Here is a 21,052-nt window from a genome sequence, read left to right as displayed (position 1 = left end):
ATCTCAGCTAAAGCATGCAAGACAGATGGCCACCCAGCCTGCGCTTAAAAACCTCCAATGTGTACTTGAGCAAAGAAAAAAAGAGGAGCAGAACCTTTGGGGAGGAGAAGCTTAGTGGTGGAGCATCTAGGCCCCAAAGTATTATTATTATTATTATTATTATTATTATTATTATTATTATTATTAGAATTTATATACCTCCCTATACCCAGGGGTTTCAGAGCGGTTCACAGAATAAAATTAAGATATAAAACCACAAAATCTCTAATAAAAATAAAGGCAGCAACCCAATACCCCCCAAAAAAAACATTTTAAAAGGGCATAGGATGTAAATCAGATCAACCAAATTCAGTTCCCAGCATCTCCAAACCAGACTGGGAGAGATTCCCCGGTCTGAAACAACCAGAGTAGATAACACTCTGTTAGGTTGTACCAATGTGTCAGACTTATCAATAAAATCTTTATTATGGTCATAGAGCAGCCTAACGTGTCTGACTTAGCATAAGGCAGCTTCCTATGTTCCTATTTAAACAGCTGTTCATTAGAACCAAGAGGCCTAGAATATTAGTTTGTATTTAAGCAAGGAGGGCATCTCTGGTAGGGTTGCCCGAGTATAAAAAGTAAAAACCAGAACACCTTTCTTTAAAGGGAAGCCCCCCAAATTGTTGAGCTCCCCCCCCCCTAAGATCAATAAAAAAGCGCCACCTTTCAGAAATTCCCCGCCTTTGAAATCCCAGTAATGCCCAGGAGAATCCAAACATATGACAGCCCTAATCTCTGGGTAAGGATGGGTGGGAGAGACCCCCTGCCTGAAACCCTAGATAGTGGCTGCCAGTCAGGGTAGACATTACTGAGCTAGGTGGACCAATGGTCTGGCTCCCTATAAGGCAGCTTCCTAACTCTGGTACAAGAAACCTGTGAAGTCTTTTGCAGTATTAATAATAATAATAATAATAATAATAATAATAATAATAATATATTATACCCCGCCCATCTGGCTGAGTTTCCCTAGCCACTCTGGGCGGCTTACAACAGAAACATTAAAATACACTAATTTCTTAAACATTAAAAGCCTCCCTAAACAGGGCTGCCTTCAGATGTCTTCTAAAAATCTGGTAGCTGTTTTTCTTTTTGACATCTGATGGGAGGGCGTTCCACAGGGCAGGCGCCACCACCGAGAAGGCCCTCTGCCTGGTTCCCTGCAACTTGGCTTCTTGCAATGAGGGAACCGCAAGAAGGCCCTCGGAGCTGGACCTCAGCGTCCGGGCAGAACGATGGAGGTGGAGACGCTCCTTTAGGTATACTGGACCGAGGCCATTTAGGGCTTTAAAGGTCAGCACCAACACTGTGCTGTGCTCGGAAACGTACTCCCTTCGACAGGAACTTGAAAAACCTGAAATTTCTGCATACGTTACCAATTTGCTGCTGGGCCAGGTTCAAGTTCTTGTGTTAATTTACAAAGCCCTAATCAACTTGGGCAACCACATGACCTGGAAGCTGTACGCTGGCTCCCTCAGCCAATAATGCGAGATGAGCGCCACAACCCCAGAGTCGGTCACGACTGGACCTAATAGTCAGGGGTCCCTTTGCCTAATCAACTTGGGCAAAGTACCTTAAGGAATGCCTGGTTCCTAATTCTTGCCCTTTGGTCACCGAGTCTTCTCATGGGGCACTTTTGGTAGCCCCACACACCCCTGAGATTTGGCTGGCTTTTAGCAGGGATCGAGCCTTTAGCGTGGCAGGCCCTGCCCTGTGGAACTCCTTGCCAATAGAGGTTCTGCATTATCAAAAACTGTATTATTCAGAGAGGCCTAAGATTCTTTACCCACCAGCTCTTACTGACAGGTTCAACATTTGAAGTTGTAACATTGAGTTTTTGTTTGCTAGGCTGCCTTGTGAAATTTTATAAATCAATCAATCAAGAAAGAAGAAAAAATAGATGTGAATGATTCTTGAAACCTAACCATCTGCAGGTCTTGCTTGGGGGAAAATAATACGAGTGTAACAAATTACAGTGATGCCTCGCAAGACGAAATTAATTCGTTCCGCGAGTCGTTTCGTATTGCGAAAATTTCGTCTTGCGAAGCGCGGTTTCCCACAGGAACGCATTGAAATTTAATTAATGCGTTCCTATGGGCAAAAAAAAGTCAGAACAAAGGCAAATTTGGTTTACAAAGTGTTTATTAAGTGGTCTTTAAAGGCATACATACTGTACAGAGGATTTCAAAAATTTCAAGCGCAAAACTTCAACTTTTTAAACATGACAGAAAAACTTTTAAAAATCAGCAATCATGAGGCAGGACCATGTGACCTGAGGCTCAACACTGAAACTGAGCAGAAACAGTCACGAACAGTCCTTGGACTGTGCAAACTCTTCAGAAAGTACATTTTTAAGGCATGTAAACAGGGGCATCATACAGAAACCAACACAGAAACTTTTTAAAATCAGCAAAGGACTCTCTAAGGCTCTAGGGAACACTTTTACACAAACATTTTAAGGTGACCAAGTGAGGCTGAAGTGTCTCAACCTACAGGACCAGTCTTTTAAGTCAGGAAACTGGAGGCAGACAGAACGGTCTCCACATCACAGCAGCAGTCTCTTACTGTATGCTCCCAGAGCTGCAGAGGGTCTCAGCATCACTTCTCTAAGTTACCAGACAGCTTGGACAATGCTGGACAACTTGGAGAAGGCTTCAAGGCTTGGCTTCTAGAAGGACGAGGAGGAGGAAGAAGGCAACTGGGCACCACTGGTAGAAGCAGCAGGTTCCTCTTTCACTCTTTGCTTCTTCATGATGAACCTCTCCATGGTCTGCCGCTTCAGCCGCCTTTTCAGCACCCTTCTGAAAGAGGACATGATCCTTGTATCAAACGTGTTCGCAAGGTCACGTGCCAGAGCCTTGTCTGGGTGGTGCCGCTGTGCATAAGTCTGCACATTTTTCCACTGTTGGCAGATGTCCTTCAGTTCCGTGGAGGACAGCTGTTCCTCACCTGTCGCTTCTTCCTCTTCCAAAGAGGCCTGCTCCTGTGTAGCCTCTGCCTGCAGTTCGACCAGCTCCTGGGTGGACAGCTCCTGGTCGTGGTCCTCCACCAGCTCGCAGACGTCCTCCTCTGTGACCTCAAGGCCCATGGTCCTCCCCAAGGAAACAATGTCCTCCAGCACTGTGGACTCTGGTGCAGGCGCGGAAGCGTCAGAGTCACTTATTGCCACACAGTCTGGCCACAGGTTGCGCCAAGCGGAATTCAGAATTCTCTGGCTGATCCCGTCCCAGGCCGTGGTGATCATCTTCACGCAGCTGACGATGTCGAAGTGGTCTCTCCAGAATTCACGCAGGGTGAGGTTGGTGCAATCGGTCACCTCGAAGCAGCGCCGGAAAAGCTCCTTGGTGTAGAGCTTTTTGAAATTGGCGATGACCTGCTGATCCATTGGCTGCAGTAGTGGGGTGGTGTTAGGCGGCAGGAACATGACCTTTATGAAGCGGAAGTCCTCTAACAAGTCTCCCTCAAGGCCTGGAGGATGAGCAGGAGCATTGTCCATCAGAAGCACGGCCTTCAGCGGCAGGTCGTTGTCCAGCAGGTACTGCTTGACTGCAGGGCCAAAAGCCAGATTGACCCAGTCCACAAACAGGACGCGTGTGACCCAAGCCTTAGCGTTGGATCGCCACAACACGCTCAGCTGGTCTTTGTTGACCTTGTGCTTCTTGAAGGCCCGTGGGTTCTCGGACTGGTACACCAGCATGGGCTTTATCTTCAGGTCACCGCTGGCGTTGGCGCAGAAGAGGAGAGTCAGACGGTCCTTCATGGGCTTGTGGCCAGGCAGCTTGGCCTCCTCTTGAGTGAGGAAGGTCCTTTTGGGCATCCTCTTCCAAAACAGCCCGGTCTCATCGCAGTTGAAGACCTGCTGTGGAAGGTAGCCCTGTGTCTTCACGACCTCCAGGAACTCCGTGGCAAAGTCCTCAGCCGCAGGGACATCGGGACTGGCAGCCTCTCCATGCCTGACCACGCTGTGGATTCCAGATCTGGTTTTGAACCTTTCAAACCAGCCTCTGCTTGCCTTGAAGACTTCTGGCTCGGCTGAGGTTCCTGGCTCTTGCTGTACGAGGTCTGCGTGCAAGGCCTTGGCCTTCTCACAAATGACAGCCTCAGTCACTGTGGCCCCTGCACGCTGCTTCTCTTCCAGCCAGATGAGCAGCAACTTCTCCACCACCTCCAGAACAGCTGGCCGGTTCTTCACGATCCTGGTGACTCCCTTGGCTACATCTGTCGCAAGGATCTTCTCCCTCATCTTCAGGATGGTCCCGATGGTGGATGGATTCCTCCCATACTCCCTGGCGAGGTCTGTCACTCGCAGGCCTCCGTCGTGCTTCCAGATGATCTCCTTCTTCATTTCTAGCGTAATCTTCTCCTTTGTCCTCTTCCCGGCCTCTGCAGGAGCAGCCTTCTTGGGACCCACGTCAGCACGCTTGCTATGTTCGCAAAAACAAAAGGCAGTGCTTCACATCCGCTTCACACACACCTTCCCACCCCTGGCCAAACCTGCCCGGGACAAACAAGTGGCATAACAGCCCCCCCCCCAACAAAGGTGAAGCTAATCTCCCTACCTTTCCACTGCTTGAGATGTCCCTGTGAAGAAGCTCCTTAAATCCTGGTCTGGAAAAAACAGTTGCAAATGAGTTCCACAGATTCCCCAAACTGCTGAAAAAACTCCCCTAACCTCCCCAAAACAGCAGGCCAAAACTGGCCAGCTGGCCCCCCCAAAATGTACCTCAAACGCTGGCCACCACTTCCCAAAAGTTATGAAAAGTTCAAAGAAACTTCCCTTAGCTGCTGGTAGTAGGTTCCCCAAACCTCTGCAAAAGAATAAAGAAAACCTGAACCCCCCCAACCCCAAACCCTCAAAAAAGTTTGGAAAATGTGGGGAAGATGCTCAGAACAGTTCACCAAATGGTGGCAAAAAAGTTCTGAAAACCTTCCAAAAAGCTTCCCAAAAGGATTGCTAGGAGTTGGTGAACTGTTCAGAACACGACCAAAAACAGGGTTTTCCCACAGCACAGGCCACAGTTGCTCCTCGAAGTCAACCCTGGAACTGTACGTGGAGAAGTGAGCCCAGGCTGCATTGGGGAGGCTTTTTAAACCTCCAGGCACAATGCATCCTGGGTATTAACGGTTGTGTGATTCAAAACAAACAAACAAAAAATCATCTTGCAAAGCACGGCCATAGAAAAATTAGTCTTGTGAGTCACCAAAAAAAATCGCAAAATGCTTTCGTCTTGCAAGTTTTTTGTTGCGTGAGGCATTCGTCTTGCGAGGCATCACTGTATTTTCTTTCTACACATCTAGCACATTCAAAATGCAGTCTTCCCCTCAAATAATTCTGGGCACTGCAGTTTGTTAAGGCTTGCTGGGAATTAAAAACCAAAGGGTCTGCAAGAATGTTTCCATTAAGACACACACTATATAAAATAAATACAAGTAACTCAAACTTGTGTGGACTTAACTTGTGCATATTTAGCTTCATACACTTGGGGGGGGTTTAAAAATTTAAGAGGGAGCAGGCGTCTGGGGGAAAAGACTTTGGCAGTCCCACCCACCGTTGTTCATTCTTTAAGCAACCAGCTTCTGCAGTCCCAGTGCCTCACCATAGCTCATCCATCCACAGTCCATGAAAATACAACTTACTCAACCCATGTTTTACTGCACATATCAGAACCCTCCTTGTACCTTATATGTTGTTTTTCACTCTAACATTCCGCTGTTAGGTTCCTCTTTAATTGGTTCTTACCAGTCTTGTGGTCAGGTTGCATTCTTCGCTGATAATGGGCCTAAAACTAAGATACTGTATATTCCTGCGTATAAAACTACTTTTTAACCCAGGAAAATCTTCTCAAAAGTCGGGGGTCGTCTTAAACGCCGGGTCGTATTTCTTATACGGCGAGTATATCCCAAACTCTATATTTTAACTGGAAAAGTTGGGGGTCGTCTTATATGCAGAGTCGTCTTATACGCCCGAATATACGGGTAGTTGTTTATTTCCTTGACATCTGATGGGAGGGCATTCCACAGGGTGGGCACCACTACCGAGAAGGCCCTCTGCCTGGTTCCCTGTAACCTCACTTCTCGCAGGGAGGGAACCGCCAGAAGGCCCTCAGAGCTGGACCTTAGTGTCCGGGCTGAATGATGGGGGTGGAGACACTTGTTCAGGTATACTGGGCCGAGGCCCAAATTATCTGTCAATAGGGAATGCTTGCTCCTTCTTTTGGGGACTGATGAAATAGTGGTCCAGTTAACTGATGTATGTTCCCCTTGGCTCTCATTTCTTTCTCTGCTCCAATAGGAGGATGCTGGGAAAGGGGAAATGAAGGTGAACCAGGAGGAGCGTCTACAAAAATAGAAGACCTAGACGTGGATGTTAGCACCAGTACTCAAGATGAAGCAACGAGGCACCAAGGCAGAAAAATGCCCACCAGAGATAAGCGCGGGAATCCCTCCAATGACAGCAAAGATGGGGAGGCCCACAAAACCCCAGCCCATCTAGATGTGCAGGAGGAAAAGAGAAGGAACAAGTGCCCTGTGTGCGGGAAAATGTTTTGTTCTAAATCACGCCTTAAAGTACATCAGAGAATCCACACCGAGAAGAGGCCCTATCAGTGCTTTGAGTGCGGGAAGAGTTTTAGGCAGAGCGGGCATCTCTCTCAACATCAGAGGATGCACACGGGAGAAAAACGGTACAAGTGCTTGGAGTGTGGGAAGAGCTTCAGCCAGAGCACCTACTTTATCCTGCACAAAATAACCCACACGGGAGAGAAGCCGTTCACGTGCCTGGAGTGCGGCAAGAGCTTCAGTCACAGCAGGCGGCTCACCATACATCGCACGATCCACACAGGGGAAAGGCCGTACAAGTGCAAGGAGTGCGGGCAGAGCTTCAGCCAGAGCACGCACCTTACATCTCACCAGAGAATCCACACCGGGGAGAAGCCGTACAAATGCCAGGAGTGCGGGAAATGCTTCAATCAGAGCACGCACCTCACTTTGCACCGGAGGATCCACACCGGGGAGAAACCTTACCAGTGTTTGGAGTGTGGGAAGTCCTTCAGCCAGAGGCCGCACCTTACTTTGCACCAGAGAATCCACACGGAGGAGAAGATGTACAAATGCTCAGAGTGCGGAAAGAGCTTCCATCGAAGCGACCACCTGACTTCGCATCTGAGAGTGCACACAGGGGAGAAGCCGTACCAGTGCTCACAGTGTGGGAAGAGCTTTAGCCGAAGTGCAATCCTGACTAAGCATCAGATAACCCACAAAGGCAGAGAAACTCCCGTGGGAACAGAGGAAGGCTCCGCCTGAGCATTTCCTGGGGTCCACTTCCTCCTTGGAAATTCTAGCCGGTTGTGACGCACTGCCGTTCCAGTTACGATGCGGCTCCAGAGAGAGGGTTGACATGTGATTACATTGTATAGCAGCACGATCCTTGGGTATCCTGGATCAAATGGAATGTGCTTCAAATGTCATTCATACGCTCTTTACACTAGAGTTGGAGAATCCCATAGCTGTCCTCTGGATCAAGTCCCCTTAAGCCCCAGTCAGTATGGCTGATGGTCGGGAATTACGAGTGTTGTAGCCCAATAGAATCATAGAATCATAGAGTTGGAAGAGACCACAATGGCCATCCAGTCCAACCCCCTCCCAAGCAGGAAACACCATCAAAGCATTCTTGACATATGCCTGTCAAGCCTTTGCTTAAAGACCTCCAAAGAAGGAGACTCCACCACACTCCTTGGTAGCAAATTCCACTGCCAAACAGCTCTGAGGGTTAATAACTTCCGAATAACTTCTGAGGGTTCACAGGTATCCTATCCTTACTGCAGATCAGTGGTTCCCAAACTTTTTTCGGGTCAGCGTTTCAGTAAACTTGAAACCCTTTCAAAAGCATTATTCAGGATAGCAGTTTGCACAACTCACTTAAGACATTAACACAACAAAATTCCAAACAGCAACAATTAAAGTGCACGTTGATTTAAAATCCAATTTAAATGACTTAGTTTATTTAACAAACCGGTGAACTTGATCTGTTTTGTTGTAGGTTTTTAAACAGGTTGAGTGGTTTTCTGTCGTGGTTGCTTTAGCTGTGATTCCTGCACTGCAGGGGGTTGGGCTAGATGACCCCTGGGGGTACCTTCCAATTCTCCTGTTGCCTCTTAGCCCCCAGCTGGGAAATCCCACTCACCCCAGGGGGTGGTACTACCCATTTTGGGAACCACTGATCTCGATTAAAGAACTCAACATACCGTAGGTGGAAAATCCTGTAAAATGAAAATTGTATTGCTCACATAGCACATTCCCAGCCACGTTCTTTATTAGCCTTTTTCAGCCTAGTGCCCTCCAAATAATTCAGACTATTTTGCTGTCTCTTTCTCTGCAAAAAGTCACCTGGAGTTTGAGGGATCCTTTCCTCTCTGCCCCAGATGGTAGCTTCTATTTAAACAAAAAACCAAAACCAAAGGGGTTTGTCGATAAGCAGCTAGGGTACTTCTTTCAAGTAGATGGGCTGGTGGAAGTATGTAAAATGTATAAAATTGCCTTATTTCATCCTTTCTTTGTCAAATCATTCCAGTTTTATTAGTTTCAGACTAAGACCTGAGAGACCTGGGCTCAGATCCCCACTTAGCCAAGAAAGGGAGGCAAATATTGGCAGCCTACCTCCCGGGGTTGTTGTTACGAATAACACGATCACAGTCGTTCAAGACCAGGCATAGGCAAACTCGGCCCTCCAGATATTTTGAGACTACAATTCCCATCATCCCTGACCACTGGTCCTCTTGGCTAGGGATTATGGGAGTTGTAGTCCCAAAACATCTGGAGGGCCGAGTTTGCCTATGCCTGTTCAAGACCCTGGAAGGCAGGTCTTGTCTTGTATATTCTTCGAATGAATTTTTAAAAGAACGAGGAAGCAAATCCTGCTATTTGTTTTTATCCATTTGTACATCGTTGGTGATATTAATAAAGAAACGAGCCTGTCTTGGGTAGTAAAATGCATGACTGAAAGCTACTCTGGAAAGCTTGGAGTGGGGGGAAGAGAACTGTTACCATGGGATAGGATGGGGGAAATGGCCCTTGCCTTGTGCAACCGGCTTCCTGTATTTGCAACAGGATGGTCGTTATCATACACTTCTAGTCCCAGGGAACATTTATTCAGGAGAGAAGTGAAGTTACAGGGAGAGCCTTCTCAGCTGTGGCACCCTCCCTGTGGAACGCCCTCCCATCAGATGTCAAATAAACAACTACATATCTGACTTTAAGAAGACATCTGAAGGCAGCCCTGTTTAGGGAAGTTTTTAATGTTTGAGATTTTATTACGTTTTTATATTTTGATGGAAGCTGCCCAGAGTGGCTGGAGAAACCCAGACAGATGGGTGGGGTATCAATAATGAAATTATTATTATTATTATTATTATTATTATTATTATTATTATTATGCCACACAGGTGCGTCTGTCAAGGTGGCTGGCACACACACATTCACAGAAGGACGAGTTCATTGCCCCATCAGCCTTCTGATCAATCCTAGGTAACTTGGGCAAGCCACAAAGGGTAAAGTTCAATTCACAGTACAGCCACACACACCAACTGATACAACAAAATACAAATACAACATTTAACAGTAAGTCAGAAAGTGAGAAAAGCCTGCGGGAGGTCAATGGTCCATCAAGTTCAGTTTCCTGTTCTCAAGGTGTCCAAGCAGATGACTCAATTCCGCTGGTCTCTGCGCTGTTCCATAAAATAAAAAAGGTAAAGGGACCCCTGACCATTAGGTCCAGTTGTGACCGACTCTGGGGTTGCAGTGCTCATCTCGTGTTATTAGCCGAGGGAGCCAGCGTACAGCTTCCAGAGCAGCACACGGAAACGCCGTTTACCTTCCCGCTTTACCTTACCTATTTATCTACTTGCACTTTGACATGCTTTCGAACTGCTAGGTTGGCAGGAGCCAAACACATTAAAAATACATTAAAAACACCTGGCCTACAGCTCTCCTCAGGCTGTACTACAGTCAAACCTCAGTTATCAAACATACTCTGTTCTGGAAGCCCATTCAGCTTCCGAAACGTTTGACAACTGAGGCGCGGCTTCTGATTGGTTGCAGGAGCTTCCTGCGCTCAAGCGGAAGCTGCATTGGATGTTCGGCTTCGGAAAAACGTTCGAAAACAGGGAGCATTTGCTTCCGGGTTTTCGGCGTTCAGGAGCTGAAACGTTTGGAAATGGAGCTGTTCGAGAACCGAGGTTTGACTGTATTTAGCTGCATTTTATTCATTCAACAAATGTTGTGTATCACTTGACTGCAAATGAAACCTCAGCAGTTTACAAAGCAGATGAAAAATGTCTGTAGAAACCAATGTAAGTAACAAGTTTATATAAAAAGGTGAAGAACCAGGAGTTTAAAAAGTATACGTTCTAAACTAGTATTCCAGATTAAAACACACATCAATTTCACATGTCCAGGTAGGATTCCCTAAACAGAAAAGATTTTAGCAGGTGCTGAAAAGGCACCTGCCTAATGTCAATGAGCAGGGAATTCCGAAGTGTAAAAGCTGTCACACCAAAAGTGTAGAATGAGCATTATTCTCAGCCCACCTTAAAAAAAAAAAACTACGCTTCCCAGGATTCTTTGCAGGAAGCCATGACTGCTTGAAGAGGTATGGTACTGCTTGAAATGTATAATACAGATTGAGCCTAAGTCCACTGCAAAGGATTTGGACCCCCCAAAGGGAGGAGAAGGGGAAGGGAATGAACCCAGGGAACAGCTGGTTATGGGCATTTATTATGGAAGCCAGAGAACAGAAAGACAACTGGAAAGGAACTTTCTGGATAAGTAGGACTTTATTTACTGACTAGCAGCCTCATACACAGGCAATCCTAAGGGCTGTATCCAGCGAAGTCCTACTCAGAGAAGACCCACTGAAATGAATGGACCCAAGTTAGTCATGCCCATTCACTTCAATCGGTCTACTCTCTGAGTAGGACCAGCACTGGATACAACCCTAAGTAACAACGACCACAACAAAATCACTGCAGTTTTTAAATCAGTGGTTGAAATCAGTGCTGTTCTGAAGGGTCCAGTCAGCCATCTTGATTCAAAATGGCATCCAGCTGTATCCAAACACAGAAGAAAGCCTGTGTGTTGAACGCAGGGACAGTAATTGGAAATTAGGTCACAATTATCTTATGAGGTGTCCAAAAATGCACATTAAACAGACAAACAAGATTCCAAAATATACAGTGGATTTTTTAAATCCAGGAATGGGGAGCCTGTGGCCTTCTGGACGTTGTTGGATTCCAGCTCCCATCAGGCCCTGCCAGCATGACCAACGGTCAGGGATGATGGGAATTGGAGTCCAGCAACATATTGAGGGGCACCAGCTCCCCATCCATGCTTCAAGCGCCATCTATAAGCTCCCCAGCTGCACCTGAAATCACCTTCTTGCGGCAAGTTCACACATGCATTGTTCACCCCTCATTAAGTGAATATGCCAAGGGATCACACAAAACCCACTTTTCCAGGGGAGGGGATCACACATCACTGCCCGTATGTTGGTTTTTTTTACTTATTTAATGTGTTTTATTTTATTTTTATGCCCCACCTTGCAAGGATTTCCCCTTAGCAACAACCTTGTGAGGCAGGCTAGGCTGAGATCTTAAGTGCTGCTTAGGACTTTGGGGAAGGATACTTAAGTGGTGTGTTGAACCAACTGGAAATGCCGACCCAAGCGCTATCAAATTCAATATATTTATGACTGAACAAAGGCCAAGGAAGTCCAACTCAGTCATGTTTGACTTCAAATTGAGGAAACTTACAAAAAAACTAAGGAATTAGTATAACTTATAAAGAATTTTGAAAAGGGAAGTCAAAGGGGTCAAATCTCTGTCCCAAAGTGGGGCGGCACCAAAACCTCAATAACAGAAGCTCAGCTAGAATGCATATCCGAAATTGGAAAGGTGCCACCAGAGCCAAGAGGATGCCAGCATGGTTAATGAGCAGAGTCAAGGAAGAGATTTGAGGCAAGGAGGCATCTTCCAGAAAACGCAAGTCTTGTCCAAATGTAGGGAACAAAATGGAACACAAACTTTGGCAAAATAAATTCAAGCAGACGCTAAGGGATGCTGGGGGGGGGGAGAATCCAAGGAGCACATTGCTTAAAAAGTAAAGAACAACAATGCACACAGGAAGTGTAAATGGCCAGCAGACTTTGAAAAGCTGGTAACAGGGGATCAAGTTAATCAATTTTGTTGAATTAAACTAAATTATTGCAGGGGGTTGGACTGGATGACCCTCAGGGTCCCTTCCAACTCTACGGAATAGTTCTAACTGGATTTAGAATATATGTGCAATTAATTGTTCCTGTTTTGAATTTTATTGTGTTGTTATCTTCCTTAGCAGGTCGTGGAAAGCGCTATTCTGAATAATGCTTTTCATAGGGTAGGGGGCACTGGGGGTGAAAAAGTTTGGGAACCACTACACTAGCCCAAGGTTCCCTAAGGAAGCCTTATGGCTGAGTGGAGATTTGATCCCGCGGGTCGTATTCAATGCTAGTCCTACTCAGAGTAGACACACTGACATTAAGGGACATGACTGATGTACTAGTTACAGGTAGGTAGCCCTGTTGGTATGACATAGTCAAAACAAAATTTAAAAAATCCTTCCAGTAGCACCTTAGAGACCAACTAAGTTTGTCATAGGTATGAGTTTTTGTGTGCATGCACACTTCTTCAGATACAGGTTCTTTCATTTCAATGGGTCCGCTCAAACTGGGAGTGAATTGACTACAACCTCGGATATTCACAGTCTTAGCCGGACGCTCAAACCACGACACCAGAGTGCATTGTGCATAGAAGTGAGTCGTTGGGGCCTGTAGGTCTTTGGGGCCTACTGAACACTATGCTGCCCTCCCTCAAAACAGTTGCTCAGTTCAAAACGTGACTTCTGTTAAAAATCAGTTGGCGTGGGGGGGGGGGGCTGTGGGATCTGCTCGGAATGAATCCGCTTATGCCTATTCAGGCTAGAGGCTCCCGTGAAACCTTTGCCACAGTCAGAGCATTCGTATGGTTTCTCTCCTGTGTGGATTCTCTGGTGCGTCACCAGCTTAGGCCTCCGGCTGAAGCCTTTCCCGCAAACCGAGCACAGGAACGGCTTCTCTCCAGTGTGGGCTCTCTCGTGGACGCGGAGGTGCGACCTCCGGCTGAAGCCTTTCCCGCACTCGGGGCATTTATGGGGCCTCTCTCCTGTGTGGGTTCTCCTGTGCAAAATCAGGTTCGACTGCTGGCTGAAGCTCTTCCCGCACTCTAAGCAGGTATAAGGCCTCTCCCCTGTGTGGGTCCGGTGGTGCTTAATAAGGTTGGCTCTTTGGGCGAAACTCTTCCCACACTCTGAGCAGATGTAGGGCCTCTCGTCGCTGTGGGTCCTGCGGTGCCTGCTGAGGCTTGAGCAGTCGCTGAAGCTGGTCCCGCAGTCCGGGCATTTGTACGGTTTCTCCCCCGTGTGTATTCTCTGATGACTGACAAGGTCGGCTTTCCGGCTGAACCTCTTCCCACAATCCGAGCATTCGTAAGGCTTCTCTTCCAAGTGCATTCTCCAATCTTCACCATGGTCACTTCTGCAAAGCTGCCCACACTCAGTGCAAGAGATCCGTCCCTCACCTTTGAAGATTCTCTGGTGGTTAGTTGCTCCATTGAATTGTTTGCAACAGCCTTGAGGACAATGAACTGAGCTTTCATTCTCGGGTCCACTTCCCATGCGACTCTCGGAGGCTTCCCAAAAATCAGGATGGGGGGGAATGTGCTGGTCGCAGCTCCCTGACAACATCCAAAATGGCTGCACGTCTCCAGAAACTTCTGTATGGGTCTTCTCCTTCCTCAAATTACTTTCTAGAATACCAAGGGGGAGAATGCAGAAACTAAATGATTCCCTGAACAACAGTGGGAAAGGGATCCTCAAATCACATTTTTTTAAAAAAGATTTATTTATACCATCAATACATTCAATACAGTTCCATTTCTACAATTTCACCAACATCAAAAAGAAAAATAATGAAGATAACAGAAAAGGAAAAGTACATTACAATTCATTACATCTTTTCCCCCTCTCAATTTCCTGTCACCCTTTCCACTTTCCTTCCCCTCCCCTCCCCCCCTCGACTTCCCCCCATCGCTTTTCCAACTTCTGTTGTATCTTTGTTACCATTTGTGCATTCTGTATTCTGTACAATTCTATATTCAATTTATTTCTAATTCTGTTTCTATATTATTTTCCTTCATATCTCCTATTCTAAGCATGTTAGCATATCATCCTTTGAGTAATGTTTCTTCATATAATCCTCATACATTTCCATTTGTTTTTCAATTTTAGTTTTGACTGATTTCTTACCGCTGCTGTTAACTTTGCCATTACCAAATATTCACTAAATATAGAAATCCAATCCTCCATTGTTGGTACCTTTGATGATTTCCAATTAATTGCAATTACCATCCTTGCTGCTATGCTGGCGTATAAAAAGACTTTTTTTATTTCCTTTCAGTATTTCTTCATTAATCAAGCCTAACAAATACATCTCTGCATTTTTTATTATTGATTTTTTCATCATTTTCTTGATTTCCTCATGAACAACTATCCAAAATTTTGAAATTTCTTCACATGTCCACCACATGTGTAGAAATGTTCCTGGTTCTTTATTACACCTCCAGTAGAGGTTGGTTTTTAATTTATATATCTTTGCCAATTTCATGGGTGTTAGGTACCATCTATAAAATATTTTTAGAAAATTTTCCTTTATATTATTAGAGGCTGTAAATTTTATATCTTCTCCCCATAATTTATCCCATTGCTCCGTGTAAATTGTACGGTTGAGATCTTTAGACCACTTTAACATCACCTCTTTTGTTCCTTCCTCCATCAAATCCCAATCTAATAATAGGTTATATGTTTTAGATAATAATTTCTTATTATTTTGTCAAATCACATTTTAATAAAACAACAGGAGACGTGAATAAAGAAGATATCCTTGGATCCCCACGTATAATTTTATTGAAATCCAAATCAAATACAAAGAACAAGACACCCACACTCTGAAACAAAGATATATTTGCAGATTGGCTGCAGGAGCTTCCTGCAGCCAATCAGAAGCTGCGCTTTGGAAATCAAACGGACTTCTGGAACGGATTCTGTTCGACTTCCAAGGTATGACTGTACTGATATATCACAATGTCTGAAATGAGGATGGTCACGGTTTTCCCCACACTGCAATTTTTGCATAGCGCGCGCGCGGACACACACACACGTATCATGATTCGCAATACATTGCCAAGTCAAAAACTATGAAATGGATAAGACAATATCAAATTCAAACCAGTTTCAAGCGATATTCGATAAAGCGCCCAGCCCTACAGCGTGTGCAGAATTCGGCAAGCAGCAAGATTGGGTTGGAGGGAACACCTCCTACCAGAACCGTGGGCCAGACTCATCAAATGTCTTTTGATAAAGCCCCTAACTCTGAATCCAATAACAGAAAGGGTCCTTACCCTCCATGGTAACATCCAAGTCCTCCTCTTGTTTGATCTCCTTCAGGGCTGGCGTCTGGCACAAGTCGAGGGGTTCCGCTTCTGCTGTAGGAAGACAATCTGGCTTATCCCTGGGTGACCTCATTACCTGAAACAGCATTGAGAAACAGCATTTCATTCACAGGTGCATATATATTTAGTTAAGGGAAAAGGCAAGTTAGGCAGGGGAACGTAACAGAGGAGCGGAGAAGGCAGGCAAGAGAAATGTTTTTCTCCCTGTGTCTTGTACCACTAGAACTCGTGGGCTTCCTCCTAGATCAGTGGTTTTCAAACTTTTTTCTTTGGGCCACACTTTCAGAATAAAAATTTGCTCACACCCCGCACCACATTTTTTGTTGATAAGAAATACCGGTACATTGGAAAACATTGCTAGGATTGTCCTCAGTATCACCTGATGCTCTGGCTCTCATTTTGAACAGATACCTATGCATATTCTGCAAATAATATATATACATGAGAAGAGCTTGATGGAACAGGCCAGTGACCCATCTAGCCCAGCATCCTGTTCTCATAGGGGCCAACCAGCTGCCTGGGGGGAACCCACAAGCAGGATCTGAGCACAAGAGCCCTTTCCCCCCTTCTGTTTCTAGCAACTGGTGTTCTGAAGCATTACTGCCTTCCGCTCTGGCGGTCGAGCACAGCCATCATAAGCCCTCCCCTCAATGAATGTGTCTAGTCCTCTTTTAAAGCCATCTAGGTTGGTGGCTATTGCTGCTTCTTGTGGCAGCGAGTTCCACAGTTTAACTATGCATGAAGGGCTTTCTTTAATAATAATAATAATAATAATAATAATAATAATAATAATAATAATAATTTATTATTTATACCCCGCCCATCTGGCTGAGTCTCCCCAGCCACTCTGGGCGGCTCCCAATCAAATATTGAAACAATACAGCATTTTTAAATAACTTTGGACAAAGGGTAAAAAGCACAGGTGTGTGTGTGTGTGACTGGGTTTGCAAAAGGACGACCCCCCAAAAAAAATTCCTGGGGAAGTGGAACAGGTATGAGTGAATTATTCTTGCTTTATTTCTCTTCTCCCCATTTTCACCCGATACATTTAGCTGGTTGGGTTTTTTTTAACAAACAAAATTTTCTTGGGTTTACTTTTCTTTTCTTTCTCCCAGGATGTCTGGTTTGAGGGGAAATGTTCAGAAATCTACTGGCTGGCAGCTTTAACCAGCAGTGTGTTTAAAAATAAATAAATACATTATATTGTAAAAAAAAAAAAAAACCCATACAGCATTAAATATTAAAAGCTTCCCTAAACAGGGCTGCCTTCAGATGTCTTTTAAAATTAGGATAGCTGCTTATTGCCTTGACATCTGCTGGGAGGGCGTTCCACAGGGCGGGTGCTGCTACCAAGAAGGCCCTCTGCCTGGTTCCCTGTAACCTCATTTCTCGCAATGAGGGAACTGCCAGAAGGCCCTCGGCCCTGGATCTCAGTGTCTGTTAGGAAACTTCCAACATTCAGCCCATTAGTTTTGGCATTAGGAGAGGGCAGGAAACTCTGCCACTGAGCTCTGGCCCTTCCATCTTGATGAGTGACCTGAGGTTTTGCTAATCCTGCACAGAGAAGGACAGAGCCTTTACTCAGTGTTCTTGTGCCCCAAAAGTGGCTTACAGTTAAATAATCCCTGGACTACAACTCCCATCATCCAATGCCTATTGGTCACACTGGCTGCGGCTGATGGGAGTTGAAGTCTGGCAAATATCTGGTTTCCCATCCCCGGAATAAACAAAATAAAGCAAGGCTGAACAAAAACCACTCAGTTATCAAACACAGCTACCTCCTTCTTTTCTTCCTCCTCATCCTGCTGCTGCCGCATCAGGATATCTTCCACCAAGGCCACCGCCTGGGAGCAAGTCTCTGGGTCCCAGGCCCTAATCCTGCTCTGGATTTCTTTCGGGAGGAGGGCCAGGAACTGCTCCAAGACCACCAGCTCTACAATCTCCTCTTTGGTACGCCTTTCAGGCTTCAGCCACTGGTGGCAAAGTTCGCGGAGCCTCCGGCACACATCCTGCGGCCCCTCCGCTTCGCGGCAGGAGAAATGTCTGAAGCGCAGCCGCAGAGTATCCTCGGTGACCGTCTCCCCCTCTGGGGCCTCTTCCTTCACTTTCCCGTCGCCTGCCCCATCTTGGGGCAGCAGGGCTTTGTGCGACTCCTCCAAGTAGAGGCCTGGCGGGAGTTTGGTGGCCCTTTGTCCTCTAGCTGCGCCCCTAACGCAATTGTCCTGCGGGGCGGGCCGTGGCGGTTGAGAGCAGCCCCCGTCCAAATGAGGCGACTCGAGCGCCTTCACAAAGCCCTGAAGTCGAGCTTCCCAGCTCCGCTGCACCTCTTCATTGCCTTCCCGGTTTGCCTGTGGCGGAACGTTTCTTTCCCAGAATCCTCTAGTGCCCCCTTCCTGGATCTCAAGAACCAGACTCTGCTCCGTTTCTGGGTCCGGCTCCTCAACCTTAATTGTAGTCCAGGGGGCAGACTTTAACTTTACACCCAGTGTCGATACATCGCCCCACTCTACTGCCATTTTCCACTGCCGCCTGACCTGCAGTGGCCAGTTGTTTTCAGAGAAGTCCACGGGCAGAGAAGGTGACTTATACAGGCAGAATTTAGGAATCTGGGTTAAGGAAAAGAGGCTTCTCCCTAATGGAAGGGAAAGGCAATTAAGACACATTAGACAAAACCTGCAACCTCGGGCCCCATCTGAACCAAACACTTAAGGCAGTATAGGAAGAATCCTGGGAAGTGGTTTGTTAATGGAGCTAAGCATTGTTATGAGAAACCCTATCCCCTTCATGGATCTACAATTCCCAGAATGTCTTACTGATCAATCCCTCTTCCCAAAGAATGCTTGACAATGGAGGGAGAACATTGCCATTGTGGCTAGGAGACATCAATGGTCTTATCCTCTATTAATTTACCTGATCTTTTTTTAAAGGTATCTGTATGTCAGCGGCCATCACTACACCTTATAAGGAAGGAAGGTTTTCTCTTTTCTCATTGCTAAAAGTCAATTCAAGATCCCTTTTAAAAGCTGGAGAAGCCAGAACTTGCAGGGCCAGCTACACTGCCTGGCATTACTTTTTCTACACAGCTGTGAAAAGTGCTGGAGCCCCAGCTGAACTTCTTCCTTCTACACAACCATTAAAGGTGCAGGAGCCCTGAAAGCTACACTTGCTGAACTTCTAAGCAACTATACACAGCTATGATTGGGTGTTATCAGCATAGTGAAGGTATTCTGCTCCAGAATACTGCTGTAAAGTTGACTTGCATTTTAACACATCACTTTATTTTACAATGCATCAATCAATAAACTGCTAATTTATTGATAGTTTGTTAGATCAACTTGTTTTTAAATCTGACTTTTATTGATACTTTTTAATATCTATTTTATCTAAAGTAAAGGTGCCTGGCAGTTTTTAAGATGTAAGCAGTTTACAAATCCCATTAATTAACAGCTGTCTTCTATGCAAGTATGCAGAGCTATGATCAGTTTTATCAGAACAGTGATGGTATTTTGCAAAGCCGACTTGTATCTTAGCATATAATTGTATTTTACTGTGTTGATTTATATATATATATATTGCATTTTAAAAGATCAACCTTTTTTTAAAAAAACAACAACAACAAACTGACTTTTACCAGTACTTTTTAAATGTACGTTTTATTTTAAGTGAGTTGCTTGGGATTATATATATTTTTTAAAAGATTTAAGGAGTTTACAAATCCCATTAAAGAAAGATAAAATATGTTGAAGGTGCACCTGCTGCTGCTGCTGCTGCACCTCCTCCTCCTGTACTATGATTCAGAGTGCAGGAGCCCTGGCAGCTGCACCTGTTGAACTCCCTCCTTCTGCACAAGGAGCCTTGCGAGCTGCACCTGCTGAACAACCATTAAAATTCCCCCTGCAGCAACCATTCCAAGTGCAGGACTCCTGCCCTCTTCCTGCACCTGGGCACCCTAGTATCCTAAGGGGCGCGGGGGGCTTTGAGACCCTTCCCTTCTCCACGGAAGGGGGTCGCGGCCAAGGACTGAACTCAGCAGCACCTGTTTGCAGAAGACCAGCCCGGAGCCGCCTCCCTCCTCCGCCCTTCTCCGCTCCTCTGAACCCGCCGGGAAGAGGCTCCCGGTGTCCGCCAAAGTCCGCCTCCCCACGATGGGCGGGCCAGGAAGTCCCGCCTCCGCCGCCTCCTTCTCCCCCGCATGTGGAGGTCCCGGGAGCGGGAGGACTGTCCGCTCTAGCACTCCGAACTCGCTGCGCTTAACCCTGAGAGAGCCGCTCCGAAGCAGGGCGGAGCTGCCTTCTGCCTCCCCTCTGTGTGTTAGTGTGCTTGTGCCTGAGAAGGTGTGTTGTGTGTTTGTGTGCTGTGTTGTGCAGCAGGAGGAAGAGAGCTTGTTGGTTTCACGATAAAGCTCAACCTGCACGGAAATGAAGAAAGTTCTCCTTTGCTGCTGCTGCTGTATCATTATCATTATCATCATCGTCGTCGTTATTATCATCATTATTATTATTATCATCATCATCATTATCAAGGCCAAACCAGATGCCTTTTCTGGGGACCATAGAATAGTAGTCTTGGAAGATACCCCAAGGGTCATCTAGTCCAACCCCCTGCAATGCAGGAATCTCAGCTAAAGCACCCATGACAGATGGCCATCCAACCTCTGCTTAATCACCTCCAAGGAAGGAGAGTCCACAACCTCCCAAGGGAGTCCATTCCACTATCAAGCAGCTCTCACAATCAGAAAGCTCTTCCTGGTGTTTAGTCCGAATCTCCTTTCTTGTAACCTGAAGCTGTTGGTTCGGCTCTCACCCTGCGAAGCAGGATAAAACTTTCTGACTGTGGAACGGATTCCCTCAGAAGGTGGCGGACTTAAATTTTTTAAACAGAGGGCCATCTGTTAGGGATGCATTAGTTGTGATTCCTGCACTATTTTTTTATTTTTGGTAGGGGTTCAACTAGATGACCTCTGGGCATCCCTTCCAAGTCTACGATTCTACAATTCTGTAAGGCAGCTTTTGAATTTCTTCACTCGGAGTGTAAAAAGCAAAGAGTCCCTCTAACTGGAGGTGGAAAACATTACACACCTGTATCCTCCACCCTGGCTTGTGAAACTTTCCGGGGTCACTACAGTCTCCCTCGGAAGGTTGTGGCCTCTCCTTCCTTGGAAGCTTTTAAGCAGAGGCCCTCTGTCATGGATGCTTTAGCTGAGATTCCTGCAGTGCAGGGGGTTGGGCTAGATGACCCTAGGGATCCCTTCCAACTTTAGGATTCTTTAATACCTCATGCGGCCACCAGGGGGCCCCGGAGGTTGCGCTGGGAAAGACAGGAAAGGGGATCCCGTCCTGCCTTAAATGATCGACTCTGCAAGGGGCTGCCTGGGCTTCCCATGCATTTTATTTTGCACGGCTTGGGGGGAGCGGCTGTCTCCGTGGGGGAGCCTTGCTGCA

The 21,052-nt window shown here is 46.2% G+C and overlaps 2 protein-coding genes across 2 annotated transcripts in view; one reads left to right on the top strand and one right to left on the bottom strand.

Moving 5' to 3' along the window:
* LOC118081330 (uncharacterized) overlaps positions 1-21,052 on the top strand; it is a 30,774-nt gene that overhangs the window by 2,220 nt on the left and 7,502 nt on the right. The window contains exons 3-5 of the mRNA XM_035107801.3: positions 6,332-7,340; positions 13,045-13,336; positions 17,432-18,062. Coding sequence (XP_034963692.2) covers positions 6,332-7,340; positions 13,045-13,336; positions 17,432-18,062 — 1,932 coding nt within the window. The remainder of the gene's footprint in view (positions 1-6,331; positions 7,341-13,044; positions 13,337-17,431; positions 18,063-21,052) is intronic.
* LOC148687091 (uncharacterized) lies at positions 8,292-19,755 on the bottom strand. Its single transcript, XM_088663907.1, is given in 5 exon segments — positions 8,292-13,010; positions 13,012-13,910; positions 15,561-15,687; positions 17,390-18,243; positions 19,648-19,755. Coding segments are annotated over 4 exon segments (1,824 nt in total). The 5' UTR covers positions 18,128-18,243; positions 19,648-19,755; the 3' UTR covers positions 8,292-12,950.

The sequence above is a fragment of the Zootoca vivipara genome, chromosome 2, assembly GCF_965207765.1.
Source record: "Zootoca vivipara chromosome 2, rZooViv2.hap1.1, whole genome shotgun sequence".
In the NCBI taxonomy this organism is placed as follows: domain Eukaryota; kingdom Metazoa; phylum Chordata; class Lepidosauria; order Squamata; family Lacertidae; genus Zootoca; species Zootoca vivipara.
Note: the sequence above shows the minus strand (reverse complement) of the source record. Positions and strands in the feature narration are given on the sequence as shown.